Source organism: Scyliorhinus canicula, chromosome 4 (genome assembly GCF_902713615.1).
Source record: "Scyliorhinus canicula chromosome 4, sScyCan1.1, whole genome shotgun sequence".
In the NCBI taxonomy this organism is placed as follows: domain Eukaryota; kingdom Metazoa; phylum Chordata; class Chondrichthyes; order Carcharhiniformes; family Scyliorhinidae; genus Scyliorhinus; species Scyliorhinus canicula.
The window spans coordinates 47,755,756-47,779,530 of NC_052149.1; the positions used below are offsets into that span (position 1 = coordinate 47,755,756).

At 44.3% G+C, this 23,775-nt stretch overlaps 1 protein-coding gene across 8 annotated transcripts in view; it reads left to right on the plus strand.

Moving 5' to 3' along the window:
• The window catches only part of mast2 (microtubule associated serine/threonine kinase 2), a 524,270-nt gene that overhangs the window by 496,200 nt on the left and 4,295 nt on the right, over positions 1 to 23,775 (plus strand). For all 8 annotated transcript variants that reach the window (XM_038794189.1, XM_038794190.1, XM_038794191.1 and 5 more), the window contains 4 exons: positions 6,657 to 6,883; positions 7,017 to 7,139; positions 12,769 to 12,905; positions 16,514 to 16,701. In XM_038794189.1, coding sequence (XP_038650117.1) covers positions 6,657 to 6,883; positions 7,017 to 7,139; positions 12,769 to 12,905; positions 16,514 to 16,701 — 675 coding nt within the window. The remainder of the gene's footprint in view (positions 1 to 6,656; positions 6,884 to 7,016; positions 7,140 to 12,768; positions 12,906 to 16,513; positions 16,702 to 23,775) is intronic.

Below are 23,775 nucleotides of genomic sequence, written 5' to 3' on the forward strand. Positions count from 1 at the left end.
CACACAGTATTCCAGCTGTGGCCTAATCTGTGTTTTTACAGCTCCATCATTTATAAATGTTTTATATTGGGTTTTTGAACAAGGTATATTTACTGTTATGTACACAAAATAAGATATAGAAGAGAAGAGCACGCACAACCATACCACAAAAAGAACAAACATAAAATAAAATACAATAACTGTTCGGGTATTATGTACCAGCTCAACAGCAGCAGCTCCAACACAACCTCCCTGTTTTTCTTTAAAAAACAAAATCTTGTGGTTTAATTACTTCAGTTAATAACTGGGAATGGAACTTTCATTTTCAAAGTTACTAGTCTCTGTTGAGATTGCAACAGCATTTACAAGAACATTTTTGAACAGAAGTCAGGAGACACAGCGATGATTTTTACTTAAGGATCAACAGGATTTCTCAGAAAGGCAGATCAGCTTATTATCTTATTGACTCAAGAAAGACAAATTAGAATATTTTCTTTATGAAGACAAACTAGGAGATCTGGAGGAAAAAACATAAACATAGAGAATAGGAGCAGGAGAAGGCCATTTAGCCAAAGGAATTTGAGTATCCAAGTGCAGAAATCACAGAATAGTACTGCAAAAAATGTAATCAGAAAGTTGAAGGGTGTTGCCTTTTCTCTCACGGGAATTGGAATACAAAAGCAAGAAGTAAAGCTTCACTTGCACAAATTCTTAGTTCTGCCCCATCTGGAGTATTATTTTTACTTAATCTAGGAGAAAGTGTAATAAGTCAAAATAGGGATTGCAAAACAGTCACAGTTTCAGGAAGGAAACAACCTTCAATCCATCTAGCCCACCTATCCATATTATTTTCCTTCTTAAATTTATAATCCCAAATCCTACTTGTTGCTAGGAGCCTGTTCTTTGCTTTACTGAGATATCCTTCGTGCTTCCCCGCTCACTGTTGAAGACAATAGCATGTTTCTTCAATATTTTTAGTAGAACTGATTTGGAATCTGTCATGAGGTTTACCTCTACCCAATTTAATCTGATTTCTTTCAGCCAAGTTGTTCCCAGTAGCGGCGGTTAATGTCCCTTGTCTGTGCGCAAGGACAAATATGCCGCCTGTCCATTTAATTGCACTATTACATCAATAAGTCTCCTCAGTGTAGGTTTTCAACATTATCTTTGAATGGTTGCAGAACAATATTTCGGAGCTTTTGATAAATAGTCTCTTGTCACCAGCGGAAAGGCTGACCAGTGTCCACCTCCACCTTCACCGCTGACCGTCCAGTAATGGAGTGACCTAATATTGGTTTGTTGTACCAGCAATAAATAGCGAGTGCATTTAATGACAGTTTGCCTTTGGACGGTGAACGGTGACTCGTGTTCCTCCTCATGTCTTTTTGTACCACAATGACACTTTTTCCTTGATTCAGCTTGTCATTTGTTTTATTTGGCACTTGCTTCACGCAACTTTGGCCTGAAGCTTGATTTTTTTGCAATATGAACCCTTTCTGCCACAATTTCTGCACATGAGGTCTTTGCACCAACAATCTGCCGCTGAGTGCCCACTTTTTGCACACCTATGGCAAGTGCAAGCCTGTGTTTGCGTTTCAGTTTCAACCAACATCTTGTTAATTGTTGTGGCTGTACTCAACTGTTGAGCTTCATTTGTTGCTAATTCCATGGATACAGAAACTTCCAAAGCTTTCTTTAAGGTCAGGTTGCTTTCGGTTAACAGCCGCTTTTGAAGAGGTTCACACCTTAAACCACAGGCTATTCTTTCTCTGATGGTATTGTTTAACACGTCCCTGAATTTGCAGTGCTCAGCCAGTCTTTTCAGGATTGCTACAAACTCTGTAGTCAATTCACTTGGTTGTGCTTATGAAACCTAAACCTTTATGCGACGACGAAAGGTTTTGGTGAATTGTGGCCCTGCAAATTTTCCACTGTTTCTGTGTATGTCTTTGTGCCTGGCTTTTCTGGCTGTACTAGGTTCCTGAAGAGGTTAATTGTTTCCCTCCCCGTTATGCTCAGTAATGTTACATAGAACAGTACAGCACAGAACAGGCCCTTCGGCCCTCGATGTTGTGCCGAGCCTTGTCCGAAACCAAGATTAAGCTATCCCACTCCCTGTCATTCTGGTGTGCTCCACGTGCCTCTCCAAAAGCAGCTTGAAAGTTCCTAAAGTGTCTGACTCCACTATCACAGCAGGCAGTCCATTCCACACCCTAACCACTCTCTGAGTAAAGAACATTCCTCGGACATCCCTCCTACATCTCCCACCCTAAACCTTATAGTTGTGCCCCCTTGTAACAGCTACATCCACTCAGGAAATAGACTCTGAACGTCCACTCTATCTAGCCCCCTCATCATCTTATAAACCTCTACTAAGTCGCCTCTCATCCTCCTCCGCTCCAAAGAGAAAAGCCCTAGCTCCCTCAACCTTTCCTCATAAGACCTATCCTGAAAACCAGGCAGCATCCTGGTAAATCTCCTTTGCACCCTTTCCAATGCTTCCACATCCCTGGTTTAGCGGGCTGGTTTAGCGCAGGGCTAAATCGCTGGCTTTGAAAGTAGACCAGGCAGGCCAGCAGCACGGTTCAATTCCCGTACCAGCCTCCCCGAACAGGTGCCGGAATGTGATGACTAGGGGCTTTTCACAGTAACTTCATTTGAAGCCTACTTGTGACAATAAGCAATTTTCTGCACACGATACTCCAAATGTGGTCTCACCAGGGTCATCTACAGTTGCAGCATAACCCCGTGGCTCTTAAACTCAGGCCCCCTGTTAATAAACACTAACACACTATAGGCCTTCACGGCTCTACCCACTTGAGTGGCAACCTTCAGAGATCTGTGGCCATGAACCCCAAGATCGGGCAGCACGATGGCCTAGTGGTTAGCACAACCGCCTCACGGCGCTGAGGTCCCAGGTTCGATCCCGGCTCTGGGTCACTGTCCGTGTGGAGTTTGCACATTCTCCCCGTGTCTGCGTGGGTTTCGCCCCCACAACCTAAAAATGTGCAGAGTAGGTGGATTGGCCACGCTAAATTGCCCCTTAATTGGAAAAATGATTGGGTACACTAAATTTAAAAAAAAAAAAAATGAACCCCAAGATCTCTCTGTTCTTCCACATTCCTCAGAACCCTGCTGTTGACCCTGTAATCCGCATTCAAATTTTTTCTACCAAAATGAATCACTTCGCACTTATCAGGGTTAAACTCTATCTGCCATTTTTCGGCCCAGCTCTGCATCCTATCAATGTCTCTTTGCAGCCTACAACAGCCCTCCACCTCTTCCACTACTCCACCAATCTTGGTGTCATCAGCAAATTTACTGACCCACCTTTCAGCCCCCTCCTCCAAGTCATTGATAAAAATCCAAAATAGCAGAGGACCCAGTACTGATCACTGTGGTACACCACTGGTAACTGGTCTCCAGTCTGAAAATTTTCCATCCACCACCACCCTCTGAGTTCAATGTGATAGCCAGTGACTTATCCAATTGACCAAATTTCCCTCTATCCCACATCTTCTTACTTTCTTCATAAGCCGACCATAGGGAACCTTATCAAGTGCCTTACTAAAATCCATGTATACGACATCAACTGCTCTACCTTCATCTACACACTTAGTTATCTCCTCGAAGATTACAATCAAATCTGTGAGGCAAGACTTGCCCTTCATGAATCCGTGTCGACTATCCCGGATTAAGCTGCATCTTTCCAAATGTTCATAAATCGTATCCTTCAGGACCTTTTCCATTAACTTACCGACCACTGAAGTAAGACTAACCGGCCTATAATTACCAGGGTCAATCCTATTCCCTTTCTTGAACGGAGGAACTACATTCGCCACTCTCCAGTCCTCTGGCACTATCCCCGTGGACAATGAGGACCCAAAGATCAAAGCCAAAGGCTCTGCAATCTCATCCCTTGCATCCCAAAGAATCCTTGGATCTATCCAATCTGGCCCAGGGGACTTATCGACCCTAAGGTTTTTCAAAATTGCTAATACATCCTTCCTCAGAACATCTACCTCCTCCAGCCTACCCACCTGTATCACACTCTCATCCTCAAAAACATGGCCCCTCTCCTTGGTGAACACTGAAGAAAATTCAACGCCTCCTATTTCTTTTGACTCCATGCACAAGTTCCCACTACTGTCCTTGACCAGCCCTAACCTCACCCTTGTCATTCTTTTATTGCTCACATAAGAGTAAAAAGCCTTGGGGTTTTCCTTGATCTGACCCGCCAAGGACTTCTAATGCCCTCTCCTAGCTTTCCTAAGTCCTTTATTTTAGCTCATTTCTTGCTACCTTGTAACCCTCAAGCGACCTAACTGAACTTTGTTTTCTCATCCTTCTATACGCTTCCTTTTTCCTCTTGACAAGACATTCAACCTCTTTTGTGAACCATTGTTCCCTCACACAGCCATTTCCTCCCTGCCTGACAGGGACATACCTATCAAGGACACAGTATTTGTTTCTTGAACAAGTTCCACTTTTCATTTGTGCCTTTCCCTGACAGTTTCTGTTCCCATCTTATGCTCCCTAATTCTTGCCTAATCGCATCATAATTAGCCCTCCCCCAATTATAAATCTTGCCCTGCCGTATGGCCCTATCCCTCTCCATTGTAAAAGTGAAAGACACCGAATTGTGGTCACTATCTCCAAAGTGCTCTCCCACAAACAAATCTAACACTGGGCCCGTTTCATTACCCAGTTCCAAATCCAATGTGGCCCCCCCTCTTGTCGGCCTATCCACATATTGTGTCAGGAAACCCTCCTGCACACATTGTACAAAAACTGCCCCATCCGAACTGTTCGACCTATTGAGGTTCCAATAAATATTTGGAAAGTTAAAGTCACCCATGACAACTACCCTGAAACCTCCACACCTATCCATAATCTGTTTTGCAATTTCTTCCTCCACATCTCTATTACTATTTGGGGGCCTATAGAAAACTCCTAACAACGTGACCGCTCCTTTCCTATTTCTAACCTCGGCCCATATTACCTCAGTAGGCAGATCCCCTTCGAACTGGCTTTCTGCAGCTGTTAAACTATCCTTGATTAAGAATGCTACTCCTCCACCTCTTTTACCACCTTTCCAACTCTTACTGAAACGTCTATACCCCGAAACTTCCAACAACCATTCCTGTCCCTGTTCTAACCAGGTCTCCGTAATGGCCACAACATCGTAGTCCCAAGTACCAATCCACGCTCCATGTTCACCTACCTTATTCCGCGGAGATGCTCCTTGCATTGAAGTAGACACACTTCAAGTATAATATGGAGAAATGAGGTTATTCTCTTGGCAGTAAGAATAGAAAAGCAGAATACTTTTGAAAAGACATGAAACTTTTGAATGTTCATGCTCGTAGAAACTTAGGGTATAATTGCACCAGGAACACAGAAAAGTAGCACACAAGAGCAGGAAGCAATTAGGAAGGAAGTTGGCACGTTAAACCTTATAGCTAAGTGATTTGCAGACAAAACAAGGAAGTCTTGGTACAATTGTTTCTGACTTTTGTGAGACTACACCTGGAGTACTGTGCATGTTTTGATCTCCATATGAAAAGTGATCTTACTCAAATGCACAAGATTTTGAAGAGGCTTGACAGGGTAGACACTGAGCGGTTGTTTCTCTTGGCTGGGAAATATAGAACACAGGGTGGGGAACAATCTCAGAATAAGGGGTTGATTATTTAGCACTGACATGAGGAGAAATCTCTTCACATAGAAGATTGTGAATCTTTCAAATTGTTTTCCCCAGATGATTACGGCTGGTCCACCATTGAGTATGTTCAAGATTGAGACAGACTGATTTTGATCTCAGAATCAGGGTCTAATGGGAGCCAATGGAAAAAATGGAGCTGAGGCCAAAGATTAGCCATGATCATTTTGAATGGCAGAGCAAGCTCGAGACCATTCATGGTCTCCTCCTGCTCCTAATTCGTATGTTCTTATGATTTGGGTAATAACTTTAGATATATGAGTAACTAATTTTTATTAATATTTTACTGTTGTGAGTGATTAATAAGCACAACAGACTGAGAAGCTCTGTGCGCATTCCCAGCAACCAAAACAATAAGCACAGTCTGCCTCAAGTTCCTTGTAAACTTGTAGCACAGATTTTGGTTTTCTTTCTCTTCAGTGAAATAGTTAAATATTTTGCCCTGCGAGGGGTAACAACAGTTGATAATTAGTTTGGATTACTCCAGGTTGGTTTGAATAATAAGCTCAAAGATTTCAAAACCAAAAGTCGTTGAAAATATCAGTAACATTTAAGGTGTCCTGTTGTCGAAATATTACTTTGTCAACACAGTGTACTCTTCTGTGGTGATGCATATTATTCTGGTAAAAGTAGATAGAGACACAGCCAACTGGTGGGCTGGACTGTAGGTCAAAGCTTTAGTTATGGATCCTATTTGTATTAAGTAGATTTTTTTAACTTTATTTCAGAACAATTTTTGAATGTTCATAAAATAGTTAATTGATTTACTTAAGGAAGTCAACTATAATTGTCGGTAAAAGAAAATCTCCACTCTGGCATGTAATGGGGGATGAAATGGATAAAGTAGTTAGTTAAATACTATGTTGTTGGTCTTAAAGGAGGCTGTTTTTGGTAGTTAAACTATTAGAGAAAAAAAATCTAATTAAATAACTTTTTTCATATTTTGTTCACTTAGACCACCACACTGGTTCTCCCTTAGCCAGCCCTATGTCACCACGTTCATTGTCATCCAATCCATCCTCGCGGGATTCCTCACCAAGCCGGGATTTTTCTCCTGCAGTAAACAATCTGAAGCCTCCAATCATTATCCACAGAGCTGGAAAAAAATACGGCTTTACCCTTCGAGCTATTCGAGTGTACATGGGCGAGAGTGATGTCTTTACAGTTCACCATATGGTCTGGGTAAGGAGATTCACCTTGCTTCTCGGGAACCATGACATTTTTTATAACTCAGAATGGGTTAGATTTTGTTATAACTGCTTTTAGCTGGTTCATTATATCCTATCCTAAACTTTTGACTTTCTTTGTTTTGCAGCATGTTGAAGGAGATGGGCCGGCTCATGATTCTGGTCTTCGAGCAGGGGACCTGATAACTCATGTAAATGGGGAGCCTGTCCATGGCCTAGTTCATACGGAAGTGGTGGAGCTCATATTAAAGGTAGTTATCAGTTTTCTTCCATAGACAATATCTGACATAAGTCAAAAGAGTTTGTTTTGGTTATAGCTCCTGTCAATGTGAGCTGCAGGTCCATGCTAATATCCTTTTTTATATGCTGGATTCCTGCTATTTTTGCTCAATCGGATGTCAATGTGGCATGCTGAACCATTTCATCACTGCTTGAATTCTAAGTTTGGCAACATTTTCGTCTGAGAGCCAAACCAGGCTCTCAAACAAGTGACTTTGTCTTTCTGTTATGTGTGAACAAAATGAAAAACACAACTGTTATTTGCAGAGGATGTGCATTGAACTTTGAACTGTGTACAATATTACTAAAACCTGGCCAGCTAAACTGAAGTAAAATATTCAAAACTTTTTACAATTTGAAAATACCAAAGTCAGAATGTATGTAAACTATTTATAAATACAAAAAATAATCCTGCAGTCCTGCCACATCAAGTTGTGAATTCTGGTGGGCAGTTGAACAATTAATAGGATGAGGTGACTCCATTACACATCCCTATCCTCTGTGGTGGCAGAACTCAAGTACATGAATGCAAAAGGCAAGGCTGACGTATTCGTAACCATCGTCTGTCTCCTCAGAAGTCCCCAGCACCAGAGATGCCAATTAGATTATCGTCTCATGATATCATGAATCAACTGAGCTCACTAGATGCAGCAAAGGCTAGGGGCCTTGAGAACATAGAATCATAGAATTTACAGTGCAGAAAGAGACCATTCGGCCTAACGAGTATTCACTAGCTCTTGGAAAGAACACCGTATTTAAGCCCATGCCTCCACCCTATCCCTGAAACCTGACCTAACCTTTTGGATATTAAGGGGCAATTTAGCATGGCCAATCCACCTAACCTGCACATCTTTGAACTGTGGGAGGAAACCGGAGCACCCGGAGGAAATCCACGCAGACACGGGGAGAAAGTGAAAACTCCACACAGGCAGTCATCTGAGGCCGGAATTGAACCCGGGTCTCTGGAGCTTTGAGGCAGCAGTGCTAATCACTGTGCCACCGTGCTGCCCCGATTGTGGATATAATGCTAAAGACGGGTGCTACAGAATTATCACGTCCCTAGCCAAGCTGTTGCAGTACAGTTACAACACTATCATCTACCTGACAGTTGCCCAGGTCCTCTTCACAAAAAGGTTCTGCAGGACAGATTCAGTCTGGCCAATTACTGTCCCATCAGTCTGCTCTTAATCATCAGCAATGTGATGGAACATGATGTAGGCGGTGCTATCAAGCAGCTCTAACTCAGCAATAACCTGATCACCGATGCTCTGCTTGAGTTCTGCAATGGCCACTCAGCTCCTAGTCTCATTACAGTCCTGGTCCAAAATGGACAAAGTAGCTGAATTGAAAAGTGCAGTAAGAGTGGCTGCCCTTGAGACCAAGGCAGCATTTGACCAAATGTGGCATCAAGGAGCCTTGGAAAATTGATGTCAGTGGGAATTGGGTAAAACCCTCCACTGACTTGAGTCATGCCTAACAAAAAACATGCTGGCTATGGCTGCTTAAGGCCAATAATTTCATCCCCAGGATATCACTACAGTGATTCCTCATGGTTCTGTCCTTAGCCCAACCACCTTCAACTGCTTCATTAATGACCTTCCCTCCATCGTAAAGTTAGTAAAGGGAATGTTGTCTGATAATTGCAGTGTTTAGTCTCATTCGCAACTGTTCAATCCATCCCCACATGCAGTGAGACCTGGGCAACATTCTGCCTTGCCCTGATGAATGGCACTCGAGTGCCAGATACGGTCCATCTCCAACAAGAGAGAATCTAACCACCTTCCCTCAGCCTTCAGTGGGAATAGCATCACTGAAACCCCCACTATCAACATCATGGGGGAGGGGGTATGCAGCTGCTAAAATCTGTCCACCATCTACCATCTAAGAAGCTCAAGTTAGGGGTATAATGGAATACTTTCCACTTGCCTGGATAAGTGCAGCTTCAATGCACAAGAAGCTTGATACCATCCAGGACAAAGTAGCCTGCTAGATCAGCATCCCTATCAGTGCCTTAAATATTCACTTTGCGAACACCAGTGGTCGCAGTGTGTACCATTTAAAAGATGCACTGCAGCAGTCCGCCAAACCTCCAATCCTAGCACCTTCCAAACCCGACGTCCCAAAGGCAGCAGACGCTTGGGAACACCACCATCTGCAGGTTTCCTTCCAAGTGCCACTTTTCCTGACTTGGAACTATATTGCTGTTCCTTCACTAATCAAAGACCTTGTTCTCCCTTCTTAACAGCATTGTGGATATACACCAAATGTACTACAGTAGTTCAAGAAGATAGCTCACCGCTATTAGTGGCACAAATTGAGATCAATGGTTTGGATATAATTGCTATTATAGAGACAAAGTAACAAGGTGGCCAAGGTTAAGAAATAAATATTCCGTGATTCACATTTTGAAAAGACAGACAAAATGGAAAAGGAAGAATAGCTCTGACAGTAAAGGATAGCACAAGCACAGTCGTGAGAAAGGGTCCTGGCTCAGAAGGTCAGGAAGTAGAATCACTGGGTAGGATTGTCCGGTGTTGTTCATGGCGGGATCCGTTGTGAATGAGAATGAAAAATTTGGCGTTCCATTCACTTTCAGTGGCACCAGAAAATCCCAGACGCAAATGAGGGAGGAATATCTCGGCCAATATGGGTGAAGATTAGGAATAACAACAGTCACAAAACACTGATGGTTGTGTTTTTTTTGGCCCCGAACAGTTGGACTGAGCATTTGGCAAGACATAATTGGAACTTGTAACAAAGGCAATGAAACAAGTGTTCATGTAGGCTGGACAAATCAAATTGAGAAGGAGATCTAGAAGATGATTTTGCAGAACGCTTTCATGCCAATTTTCTGAATAATTGCATTTTAGGGCCAATTTGGACATAGCTGTTTATATCTAGTATTCTTGCAATGCGGTAGGCTTTAATTCGTAATCTCTGAGTAAAAGATTCACTGGGAAAAAGTGATCACAATAAAATTGAATTCCATATTACGTTTGAAAGCAAGATCCTCCAGTTCGAAACACAAATCTTATCTTAAACAAAGCCAGTTACATAGATATGAGGGAGAAGTCCAACTGTTCGGGGCCAAAAAAAGTTAATTGGGCAAATAGACTAAAAGGTATGGTGGTAAATCAACAGTGAAAAACATTTAATGAAGCAACTCAAAATGATCAACAAAAATACATTCCATTTCAAAACAAAAATTCAGCAAGAAAGATCCATTCATGATTTACAGAAATTAAGGATAGTATTAGATTAAAAATAGAGGCTTAAAGAACGGTAATAAGTCTGAGGGTTGGGAGTGTTTTAGAAACCAGCAAAGGATCATCATAGAATTGGGGGGAAAGAAAAAATAGAATATGAGAATAAGCTAGCAAGGAATTTCAAATCAGATTGTAGAAATGTTTACAAAAACAAAAAGGAGATTAGTTAAAGTAAGCATTAGTCCCTCGGAGACAGATACAGGAGAAATTATCAAAGGGAATGAAGAAAAGACCAAGACGTTGAACAGACACTTTGCGCCCATCTTCACAGTAGATCAGGGTCTGTACTCGTTGGAGTTTAGAAGGATGAGGGGGGTCTTATTGAAACTTACAGAATACTGCAAGGTTTGGATAGAGTGGATGTGGAGAGGATGTTTCCACTTGTAGGAAAAACTAGAACCGGAGGTGGTGTGGAAAGTGATAGCATTTAATCAGTCAGGTGGGTGGGGATCCCAAAACTTTCTACCTCCACCCCTATTTAATCCATGGAAGAAGGATCATGGATTGCCTTTCTGCTCTGGCACCATTCAAGATCCTTAGCTGGGCACTTTAAGGCCACTTAAGGACCTCAACATTGCTGCTGGTATTAACCCAGTGACACGTCGGGATCTCACCATGAAGGTAGTGCAACAAGCAAAGCCAGGTATGTTTGCTTGCGAGCTTCCTGGGGATCCCTCCATCAGGGAAGGGGGCCTGCTAAAAGTCTCCCTCCCACTGCCCTATGTTTCCCAACTCGCCAGCACTTACCTGTGTCTGGTTTCTTTCCTTGATTCAAGGCCTCTGGTGGGTGTAGGATTGGCAACAACCACTGCTTCTCGGTGGTGCGTGCTGCTGAGTACAGAAGAATACAAACCCCTGGTTGGCCAGTAACCTTCGAGCAAGGCTTCTGCCCTTGGGTTCTTGATCCCAGGGAAGGTTTGCCATTGGTCTGTCAAGTGCCTGAGTGGCACAGGATGCAGCATGCCTTCGGAAAAAACGGTGGTGGGGGGGGGGGGGTCACACCACTTCTCCAGTAGTGGCCGAGATCCCCTTGCCTCCACAAGATTCCACCCATGGTTTACATGAGGAAAATCTTGTTTGACAAACTTATTGGAGTTTTTTTTTCAGGTTGTGTCCAGTAGGGTAGATAAAGGGGAGCTAGTAGATGTAGTGTACTTGGATTTCCTAAAGACAATCAGCAAAGTGCCACAAAAAGGTAAATACGTGAGATAAGCTATTATTGAGCTGGCGTAAATATATGAGCACAGATAGAGGAATTAGTTAATTAACATGAAACCAAGAGTAGGGATGAAAGCATTTCATGAAAGAACATAGAACAGTACAGCACAGAACAGGCCCTTCGGCCCTCGATGTTGTGCCGAGCAATGATCACCCTACTCAAACCTACGTATCCACCCTATACCCGTAACCCAACAACTCCCCCCCCCTTAACCTTACTATTAGGACACTACGGGCAATTTAGCATGGCCAATCCACCTAACCCGCACATCTTTGGACTGTGGGAGGAAACCGGAGCACCCGGAGGAAACCCACGCACACACGGGGAGGACGTGCAGACTCCACACAGACAGTGACCCAGCCGGGAATCGAACCTGGGACCCTGGAGCTGTGAAGCATTTATGCTAACCACCATGCTACCGTGCTGCCCAAAGGAGCAAGGCCAGAATTTACTGCCCTTGAGCAGAACACAGTGAGCTATTTGTAAGGCATTCACAGTTTGTCTGATATAGAGAGACCCGTTCTGTCATTAATTAAGGTGTGCCAGTGTTTTGATCCAATAATGATTCAGAAACAGCTATACATTTGTAAGTTAGGATAATGTATGACTTGGAGATAAGCTTAGGGGTATTTCCATGCTGTCCTTGTTCTCCTACTTGGTAAAAGTTGTGAGTTTGGAAGGTGCTGAAGCCTTGGTGAGTTGCTGCAGTGCCAGGAAGGAGTGAATGTTTAAGTGGATGAGGTGTCATTCAAAGGGGCTGATTTATGCTTGGTGGTGTCGGGCTTCTTGAACATTGCTGTAGCTGTACTCATTTGGGCAACTGGAGAATGATCTGTCACTCTCTGACTTGTGCCCTGTAGATAATGGAAAGTCAGGAGGTGAGTTACATGTTGCAGAATACACAGCCGTTGAACTGCTCTTGTCGTTACTGCTTGCTGTGCCTAGTCCAGTTAGGGTTCTGGTCACTGGTGACCCCCAGATGTTGGTGATGGGATATTTATCAATGGTAATACTGTTCCTTCAACTGTGCCTTAAAGTTGTCTGAATATTTGCTGAATGTATTTCACGCAGGAATTAAAAATGCATTTTTCTTGTACAATTAACATGTATTCATAGAGTGCAAACAAGGTTTCAATTTCAACTACTCCTTTTGAGAACACTTCAATCAAAATTGGACCAGCTCGGAGATCTACCTACAAGTCAAAGATGGCAAGGAGGAATAAGAAGGGCAAAACAAAAGATGGCCAAGAAAGGTACTTTTCAGCAGATATCGCTGAATAACTTCACCAGCAGTTTTACCCATTTCATTCTGCATTTTAAGAACTCTTTAACTGTTGAAGTGAGCCTTGGGGGCTATAAAACCTTGTGGTAATTAGTCATTTAAACATTATTGATGAGTATTTAGTGCTGTTCTTTGTTCAACAGACACTTTCCTTTTTACTAGGACGTAGCTTCTACATAATTATTGGATTTTGAAAGAAAATAATAATTGTCCCATTTGCTTTGCATTTTGCTGCTGTTGAGGGTCAGTAAGCAATTGGGTAGAATGCCCCTCTAGTGAACACACAGCTCCTGCCTTTGCTGTGATCATTCATTTGATATTAGTAATCTCAAATAGAAGTAAGATTGCATTGACAAAGTAGACAAACTAATGGCACAGATCATCGTGAATGATTATGATGTGGTAGGCATCACAGAGCCATGGCTGCAGGGGTTTCAGGACCGGCAGTTAAACATCCAAGGATATACAACCTATCGAAAAGACAGGGAGGTGGGCCGAGGAGGTGGGGTTGCCTTGTTAGTTAAGAACAAAATTAAATCTATGGCACTAAACGAAATAGGGTCGGATGATGTGGAGTCTGTGTGGGTAGAATTGAGGAACCACAAAGGCAAAAAAACCATAATGGGAGTTATGTACAGACCTCCTAACAGTGGTCAGGACCAGGGGCGCAACATGTACCGGGAAATAGAAAAGGCATGTCAGAAAGGCAAGGTCACGGTGATCATGGGGGACTTCAATATGCAGGTGGATTGAGTAAATGACGTAGCCAGTGGATCCAAAGAAAAGGAATTCATGGAATGCTTACAAGATGGCTTTTTGGAACAGCTTGTCATGGAGCCCACAAGGGAGCAGGCTATTCTGGACCTAGTGCTATGTAATGAACCAGACTTTATAAAAGATCTTAAAGTAAGAGAACACTTAGGAAGCAGCGATCATAATATGGTTGAGTTCAGTCTGCAGTTTGAAAGAGAGAAGGCAAAATCGGATGTAATGGTGTTACAGTTAAACAAAGGTAATTACGAGGGCATGAGAGAGGAACTGGCGAAAATCGACTGGAAGCAGACCCTAGTGGGGAAGACAGTAGAGCAAAAATGGCAGGAGTTTGTATGCATAATTGAGGACACTGTACAGAGGTTCATCCCCAAGAAAAGAAAGATTATCCGGGGAGGGATTAGACAGCCGTGGCTGACAAAGGAGGTCAGGAAATGTATCAAAGAAAAAGAGAGATCCTATAAAGTGGCCAAAAGCACTGGGAAATCAGAAGATTGGGAAGGCTACAAAAACAAACAGAGGTTAACAAAGAGACAAATAAGGAAGGAGAGGATCAAATATGAAGGCAGGCTAGCCAGTAATATAAGAAATGATAGTAAAAGTTTCTTTCAATACATAAACAAATGACAGGCCAAAGTAGACATTGGGCCAATTCAAACTGATTCTGGAAGGCTAGTGATGGGAGACGAGGAAATGGCTGGAGAACTTAATAAGTACTTTGCATCTGTCTTCACAGTGGAAGACATGAGTAATATCCCAAAAATTATAAAGGGTCAGGGGGCTGAGTTGAGTATGGTTGCCATTACAAAAGAGATGGTGCTAAAAAAGCTAAAAGGTCTTAAAATTGACAAATCTCCTGGCCCCGATGGGCTACATCCTAGAGTTCTGAGGGAGGTGGCTGAAGAAATAGCGGAAGCGTTGGTTGAGATCTTTCAAAAATCACTGGAGTCAGGGAAAGTCCCGGACGATTGGAAGATCGCTGTTGTAACCCCCTTGTTCAAGAAAGGATCAAGACAAAAGATGGAAAATTATAGGCCAATTAGCCTAACCTCGGTTGTTGGTAAAATTCTAGAATCGATCATTAAGGATGAGATTTCTAAATTCTTGGAAGAGCAGGGTCGGATTAGAACAAGTCAACATGGATTTAGTACGGGGAGGTCGTGCCTGATGAACCTGTTAGAATTCTTTGAGGAGGTGACAAGTAGGTTAGACCAGGGAAACCCAGTGGATGTGGTCTATCTGGATTTCCAAAAGGCCTTTGATAAGGTGCCACACAGGAGGCTGCTGAGTAAGGTGAGGGCACATGGTGTTCGAGGTGAGCTACTGGCATGGGTTGAGGATTGGCTGTCTGACAGAAGGCAGAGAGTTGGGATAAAAGGTTCTTTTTCGGAATGGCAGCCGGTGACCAGCGGTGTCCCACAGGGTTCAGTGTTGGGGCCGCAGCTGTTCACCATATATATTAATGATCTGGATGAAGGGACTGGGGGCATTCTAGCGAAGTTTGCCGATGATACGAAGTTAGGTGGTCAGGCAGGTAGTGCTGAGGAAGTGGGGAGGCTGCAGAAGGATCTAGACAGTTTGGGAGAGTGGTGCAGGAAATGGCTGATGCAATTCAACGTGAGAAAATATGAGGTCTTGCACTTTGGAAAAAAGAATCCAAGCATAGACTACTTTCTAAACGGTGAGAAAATTCATAATGCCAAAGTACAAAGGGATCTGGGAGTGCTAGTCGAGGATTCCCTAAAGGTAAACATGCAGGTTGAATCCGTGATTAAGAAAGCGAATGCAATGTTGTCATTTATCTCAAGAGGGTTGGAATATAAAAACAGCGATGTGCTACTGAGCCTTTATAAGGCTCTGGTTAGGCCCTATTTGGAGTACTGTGTCCAGTTTTGGGCCCCACATCTCAGGAAGGACATACTGGCACTGGAGCGTGTCCAGCGGAGATTCACACGGATGATCCCTGGAATGGCGGGTCTAACATATGAGGAACGGCTGAGGATCCTGGGATTGTATTCATTGGAGTTTAGAACGTTAAGGGGAGATCTAATAGAAACTTACAAGATAATACATGGCTTAGAAAGGGTGGACGCAAAGAAACTGTTTCCGTTAGGCGAGGAGACGAGGACCCGTGGGCACAGCCTTAGAATTAGAGGGGGTAAATTCAGAACAGAAATGCGGAGACATTTCTTCAGCCAGAGAGTGGTGGGCCTGTGGAATTCATTGCCGCGGAGTGCAGTGGAGGCCGGGACGCTAAATGGCTTCAAGGCAGAGATAGATAAATTCTTGATGTCGCGAGGAATTAAGGGCTACGGGGAGAATGCTGGTAGGTGGAGTTGAAATGCCCATCAGCCATGATTGAATGGCGGAGTGGACTCGATGGGCCGAATGGCCTTACTTCCACTCCTATGTCTTATGGACTTACACTGATTGAAAAATAAAACATAGTTGTGCATTATTTTGTTTTTCTTGTTTAAATTTTGGAGGCAAAAACTTTCTGCTCCCATTACAATAGATTATTTTATATGTACAACTTGGACACCCTGACCAGCTCTAGTCACCCTTTTCATGGACGGTTCAGAGTACCACATTCAGAAATCTTGTGTGTAGATTTGCCAGTTGCACACTCTGCCACTGAGTGGCCTCTGAAAGTGTCTAGTACCAAAAGGACAGGGGATATGAATTTTTCTGAAACCATTTTTTTATTTCGTTGCTAGAAACATCTATTTACACTTAACCCTTCTGAGCACAGGTTAGACTTTTAATTCTATTATGCCCAAGTTGTTCATTCTACTTTGTAATTTGCAGTAAGAAGAGAAGCTCACTCTTCCGAAAAGTTACAAAACAAGCGACATTGCTGCATACCAGTCGGAGTTTGTCCTCCCTGAATCGATCGCTTTCGTCTGGAGAAAGTGTGCCAGGTTCGCCAACACATAATCTTTCACCTCGCTCACCAACCCAGGGCTATCGATCCACGCCGGATTCTGTACACTCAGGTAGTTTCCGTTAATAGTTTTAGTCATATTTTGGAAATGCTTAACACAAATCCTTTCTGTCGAAAACTCCACAGCTTGACCGGGATTGTACCAACACAGAAATTACGCTAATCCTTCGATGATACTCTGCCGACGTTCCCCTCAAAGCTCATTTGACCCTTGCTGAATGCAAAAACTGGTATAAAATAAACACCACTGTAAATATAAAGTAAGCTATTTTTAAAATGGTGTATTTCCCCTCTGAGAAACAGGTTTTACTGTGTCTCCTTGGAAAAGTCAGCACACCACTGCTCTCACACCATAATTACATGGCAATTTTCTAGACAGATTCAGAACAAATTGTTTTTCTTTTTTTGTAAATAATTTTTATTGGAATTTTTTACAGAAAGTATAAAAATATAACAAGTGATAATACAGTAGTCCCCCTTTATAACGCGGGTGTTGGGGTCCAAGACAGCCACCCGCGTTGTATCCGAGCCGCGGATATCCATGATGGGGGTTTTAAATTTATTTAAAAATCTATGCTAGCGCTTCCCATTGTGAGTCTAGGGGGGGGGCGGGGGGAGAGGTCAGACCCCCGTAGACTCACAATGGGAAGCGCTAGCATAGATTTTTAAATAAATTTAAAACCCCCATCGTGGATCCAATTAAAATTTCAGCGGCCGGCTCACTTTGATCCGGAGAAGGAAGCTGCTCTCACTGAAATCAGCCGGACGCTGAAATTGGACACTGCCCGCTGCTCTCTCCCTCCAATCCAACTTTTAAGTTTTAATGTTTCTGATTGGAGGGAGAGAGCAGCCGGCAGTGTCAATTTCTTTTTTTTTCCTCCGGCTTGCCCCCTCTCCCCCCACATCCTCCAACTAGACCCCTCTCCCCCCACACCCTCCGACTCGCCCCCTCTCCCTCCCAACACCCTCCGGCTCGCCCCCTCTCCCCCCACACCCTCCGGTTCGCCCCGTCTCCCCCCACACCTTCCGGCTCGCTCCCTCTCCCCCTCTCCCCCACACCCTCCTGCTCTCCCCCACAGCGTCCAGCTCGCCCCCTGTCCCCCCACACCCTCCGGCTCGCCCCCTCCCCACACACTCCGGCTCCCCCCCCCCCCCCCCCCGTCCCCCAACACCCGCAGGGCCCCCCTCTCTCCCCCAACACCCGCAGGGCCCTCCTCTCTCCCCCAACACCCGCAGGTCCACCCTCTCTCCCCCACACCCCCAGGGGGGTCTCCCCCACACCCGCCCCCCTCCTCTCCCCCCCCAACACCCGCCCCCCCTCCTCTCCCCCCCAACACCCGCCCCCCTCTTCACCCTCCCCCCCCCAACACCCGCCCCCCCTCTTCTCCCCCCCCCCCCCCCCAACACCCGCCCCCCCTCCCCTCGGCAGTGTCAATTTCAGCGGCCGGCTGATTGTTTCAGTGAGAGAGCAGCTTCCCTCTCCGGATCAAAGTGAGCCGGCCGCTGAAATTGACACTGCCGGCTGCTCTCTCCCTCCAATCCAACTTTAAGTTTTAATGTTTCTGATTGGAGGGAGAGAGCAGCCGGCAGTGTCAATTTCAGCGGCCGGCTCACTTTGATCCAGAGAGGGAAGCTGCTCTCACTGAAACAATCAGCCGGCCGCTGAAATTGACACAACTGACAGTTGGGGTCCATAAGCCCCCCCGCGGTATATCGCGAACTGCGGTATTGCGGAGCGCGGTATAACGGGGGACTACTGTATGCAACAAACTGCCCCATAACACCCGCAACTCCCCCCAAACCGTAACAGCACATGTATCCCCCCCCCCCCCCCCGCCGCCCCCCCCCCCCCTCCCCCCCCCAACAAGAGAACTTAAGCATAAATTAAAATTAAATAAATCAAATTTAAATAAAATAAACAAACATAGTCATCGCCTCCCTCACCCCCCCGGGTTGCTGCTGCTGACCCAGTACCCTATCGTTGAGCCAGAAAGTCGAGGAAAGGTTGCCACCGCTTAAAGAACCCTTGCACAGATCCTCTCAGGGCGAATCTGACCTTCTCTAGCTTAATAAAACGCGTCATGTCATTAATCCAGGTCTCCACGCTTGGGGGCCTCGCATCCTTCCATTGTAGCAAAATCCTTCGCCGGGCTACTAGGGACGCAAAGGCCAGCACACCGGCCTCTTTCGCCTCCTGCACTCCCGGCTCTACCCCAACCCCAAAGATTGCAAGTCCCCAACCTGGCTTGACCCTGGATCCCACCACCCTTGACACCGTCCTCGCCACCCCTTCCAGAACTCCTCCAGTGCCGGGCATGCCCAGAACATATGTGCATGGTTCGCTGGACTCCCCGAGCATCTGACACACCTATCTTCACCCCCAAAGAACCTACTCATCCTTGTCCCAGTCATGTGGGCCCGATGCAGCACCTTGAATTGAATGAGGCTAAGCCGCGCACACGAGGAGGAAGAATTAACCCTCTCCAGGGCATCAGCCCATGTCCCGTCTTCGATCTGTTCCCCCAGTTCCCCCTCCCACTTAGTTTTCAGCTCCTCTACTGACGCCTCTTCCACCTCCTGCATAAGCTTGTAGATATCGGATATCTTCCCCTCCCTGACCCAGACCCCCAAAAGCACCCTGTCACTCACCCCCCTCGCGGGGAGCACAGGGAATCCCTCCACCTGCCGTCTAGCAAATGCATTTACCTGCAGATACCTAAACATGTTTCCCGGGGGAGCCAAATTTCTCCTCCAACTCCCCCAGGCTCGCAAACCTCCCGTCGATAAACAGGTCCCTCAGCTGTCTAATGCCCGCTCTGTACCATCCCTGAAATCCCCCATCCATGTTCCCCGGGACGAACCTATGGTTCCCCCTTAACGGAGCCTCCATCGAGCCCCCCACTTCTCTCCTATGTCGCCTCCACTGCCCCCAAATCTTGAGGGTAGCCGCCACCACCGGACTCGTGGTATACCTCGTGGGAGGGAGCGGCCACGGCACCGTTACCAGGGCCTCCAGGCTTGTATCCCCACATGACGCTCTCTCCATCCTTTTCCATGCTGCCCCCTCCCCCTCCATCACCCACTTGCGCACCATCGACATGTTGGCCGCCCAATAGTACCCCGAGAGATTGGGCAACGCCAGCCCCCCCCCCCCCCCCCCATCTCTACCCCGCTCCAAGAAGACCCTCTTCACCCTTGGGGTGCCATGCGCCCAAACAAATCCCATGATGCTGCTGGTTACCGTTTTAAAAAAGGCCCTAGGGATAAAGATGGGCAAGCACTGGAAGAGGAACAAGAACCTCGGGAGAACCGTCATTTTAACGGATTGCACTCTGCCTGCCAGCGACAGCGGCACCATATCCCACCTTTTAAATTCCTCCTCCATCTTAAGTTATACTAATTATTGGTGGACACCCCCAAACTTGCTGTAAACGGTTATTGTTTGTCCATTTACACGTAAGTGCATTTTTAATGTAGTGGTAAGTCTTAATTACTGCCAAACTACCTCTCTTACACTGAAAATTTGTGCTTAAAAACGCAAAGCGTCATTCCATCAGATCATGATCATTGTTTGAGATTTTAAAAACATTTTTTTTACTTTTTCTTTCCATCTCTTAACTCACCATCTTAATCCCATCTTTATTTCCCTCTATTTCACTTTCTATATATAATTTGTTGTTGAATTAAATATTCTAACTTACATTTCTAAGTTTGGAGTCTGAGCTGGATATTGACACAAATTTTGCAACTGTAATGAGGGCAAAATGGTCAGTGTTTACTATCATTAGTCTATGAAATTGGCAGTAATTCTGGTGTCTGTACACACACACTTAAATGCAGAAATCCAGAGGTTGCTGTCAGTGATTCTTCAGTCCTCCATAGGATGCGCTATCGAAGTGTCCAACAATGAAATTAAAAGGGAGGTCAATATAATAGCATGAACTCGCGATAACTATCCACTTGTTATGGATTAAAATTGTCAGTAAACTTTACAGCTTGTAGGATGAAGCTCAAAGAGCTTTGAGCCAGTCATGCATATTTACTGAAATGAGATTTTTATAATGGCTGTGCGACTTGGATATCAGATTTTTACAATTTCTGTTTCCCATTTTTATGACCTTTTCAAATTTTGTTCATAAGTATTTGGTGCTTTCCGATTTTCTTTTTCACTACTCAAATGCAAAGCCTATAAAGAAGAAAAATGCCTTTTTCACTCATGGCCCCACTGTCAGACACTTTGTTCATAATGGAAATCTGATACAGGGTTCAACAAAGAGGGGTGAGATACTATGCCTGTTGGCTGATCATGAGGCACCCCAGAGAATGTATAAAGAGAAACTATCTTTCAAATTATGTTGGAGAATCTATATGTTGATTTGCTTAGCAGCACTGAGAAGTTCAGGTTCTGTCAATATTTATGGGGGGAGACAGGCTACAATGGTATTTACTTAGAGGAAGCTTCAGAAAACTAGTCTGGCCTACCCATATGCTTTTAGTATTTCAACTGTCCTCCCACTTTCAACGGTTGGGGTACTTGACCCTCTTCTCCCGGTCCAGCTTGTTGCCTGTCAGCGAACCAAGAGCCTGAGAAGCATAATTTGTAAACTCCCAATTGTCAACCAACATCTGTCTTTAATTGTCTGTCAGCATACCTTGGTTGGTACCTCTCTGAGACAGAATATTATGTGCTCAAATGCCACTGCAGATTTGAGCACATTCTAGCCTGACACAACATTGCCATCTTTCTGATGAGATGTTAAGCTTTGGCCCCATCTGCCAGCCCAGATGGACATAAAAGCCCAAGTGGCAATGTTTGGAAAACATGGGAGTACTACCAGAGTCATCACTAATATTTATCCATCAAACAATATTATCAAATGACAGAATACCTGGTTATTCGTTTAATGTTTGTTAAGTGCAAATAGTCTGTCACATTTGTCTTCTTACCAACAATGATGGCATTTGAAAATGTGTTAGTTGTAGAGAACTCTGGGCCACATGTGAGGAAATGAAAGCTCTTTATTGACATCACTTTATTAAGTGCAAGGTCAGTGGAAATCGTAGCCAGGCTGGTTGTGGGTGAGGTTATTGAGCTGTGAAGACCTCAAAGAAATGTAATCTGTTGTCGAGAAGATGATGAATGATGGTGTAAGATTTTAAAACAACAAGAGGGAATCTGCAAAGTGGGACAGAGCGGTATTTTGCAAGCAACCAAAGCATGCAATAGAGGCTAAAGAAGGCACTTGCTAAATATAATTAAAATTCTTTATGCTATTAGTCATCCACATGTGTAATTGATGACTGATTAACTGCTTGAAAGGTAATTTAACAAATGCCTGACTCAACTGAAAGAGCAATATTAACCAATTTGTTAAAAACTGATCAGATCTTTAATTAGATTACATCAGGTGGATAAGATAGATGCTTTCCTCACTCCTTTTTTTATGTCCTTGTGGTGGAATTCAGTAGCTGCTAATGCTGAGATGAAATTAGCATGCAGTTGCAGTTAAGACAGACAAACTCAATTAAATAGTACATTAAATATCATCATGTTTCGTTCGTGTTAAATTTTGAAATAAGCTGAATTGGTTTGCATGTGTGTATTTTTAAGGAAGTCATTAAGGTCCAGGAGCTTGACGTGTCATTTTCAGACTTTTGTTGAGACATTGTTAGACTATTGACAAATCATACTATAGGCAAAAGAGACCCAAGGTCACCTCAGGGAAACTGGAAGAATCTGCAGTTTGCTGAGAGAAAAGGGACCTGCACTAAAATCAAACTTGCTCAATTTTCAATGCACCTGACTGCCCCATAATAGCACCTAGAACTGATTGTGACTAGGTTTGTTTTTTTAATTTAAAGTGCCCAATTCTTTTTTTCAATTAAGAGGCAATTTAGCGTGGCCAATCCACCTACCCTGCACATCTTTGGGTTGTGGGGTGAAACCCATGCAGACACGGGGAGAATGTGCAAACGGCATACGGGCAGTGACCCGGGCCAGGATCGAACCCTGGTCCTCGGCGCTGTGAGGCAGCAGTGCTAACCACTGCGCCACCGTGCCGCCCTGATTATGACTATGTTCATTGAAAACAATTACATTTAACTCCAAGTCCATAACTGGCAATATTTGGGTTATCAGAAGATCCGGTGTACAGGGGGGGGGGGGGGGGGGTGATGTCCTGGTAGTCTTCTCCCTGGTGGCCCAGAGATGGACTTTCCTGGGATGGAGGGACTCGGAGCCCTCTAAGTCAGGAGTGTGAGTCAGCGATATGGCAGGGTTTCTGTCTGGAACAAAATCAAGTTCGCCTTGAGAGGATCAACTCAGGGGTTCGCCCGGAGATGGCAACCGTTCATCGATTTCTTCAAGGAAAATTGAACGTCAGCAGCAGGGGGGGGGGGGGGGGGGGGGGGAGTGGGGGGAGGAAAACAGGAGGCATGGCAATGTTAGATAAGGACAGGGAGCTTGGTATACGTGTAAGTAAGGAATAGGGCTGGGGTAGTAGGGGATGTTGTTTTCTGTATTTTGTGTGTTTTGTGTGTGTCAGTCTGCGTGGTTGTTTAAGAAATGTCAATGTGTTGAACTGTGAAAATTACAAATGCTTCAGTTAAATATTTTCTAAAAAATAAGAAAACAATTACATTTTCTTTGCAGCAGTACACTAACTGGGGAAGGGATTTGCTTTTATACAACTTTTTTTTGCTGGTCAATTGTTTGTGGAAGCATTATCCAAATGAAAACTGTTAAAATAAAATAAATTAAAACAGATAATCCATTTATGGAGAGAGAAATTAAGTGAACATTTCAGGTCAGTGACCTTTTATCAAAACTGGAAAATAGTTAGAGATGTAACAGGTTTTAAGCAAATAGAAAGGTCGGAAAGGTGGGTTAGGGGTGTCTCACCAGCAATTCAAGGTCACCTACATTTGCTTTTCAGCTATGGTTTTGAAACTAATGTTGGTCAATGACTATATACAAAGTCAAAAACATATTGGGTTTATCTAACATTTTCCTATTTCTGAAGAATTAGCCTTTGTCCAAGTATTTATTGTCAAATAAATTTTGCCATGATAGTTGAAAATGTGTTAAAAGCAATGGCATAAGCAACACGTTTACTGGGTCTCTTCA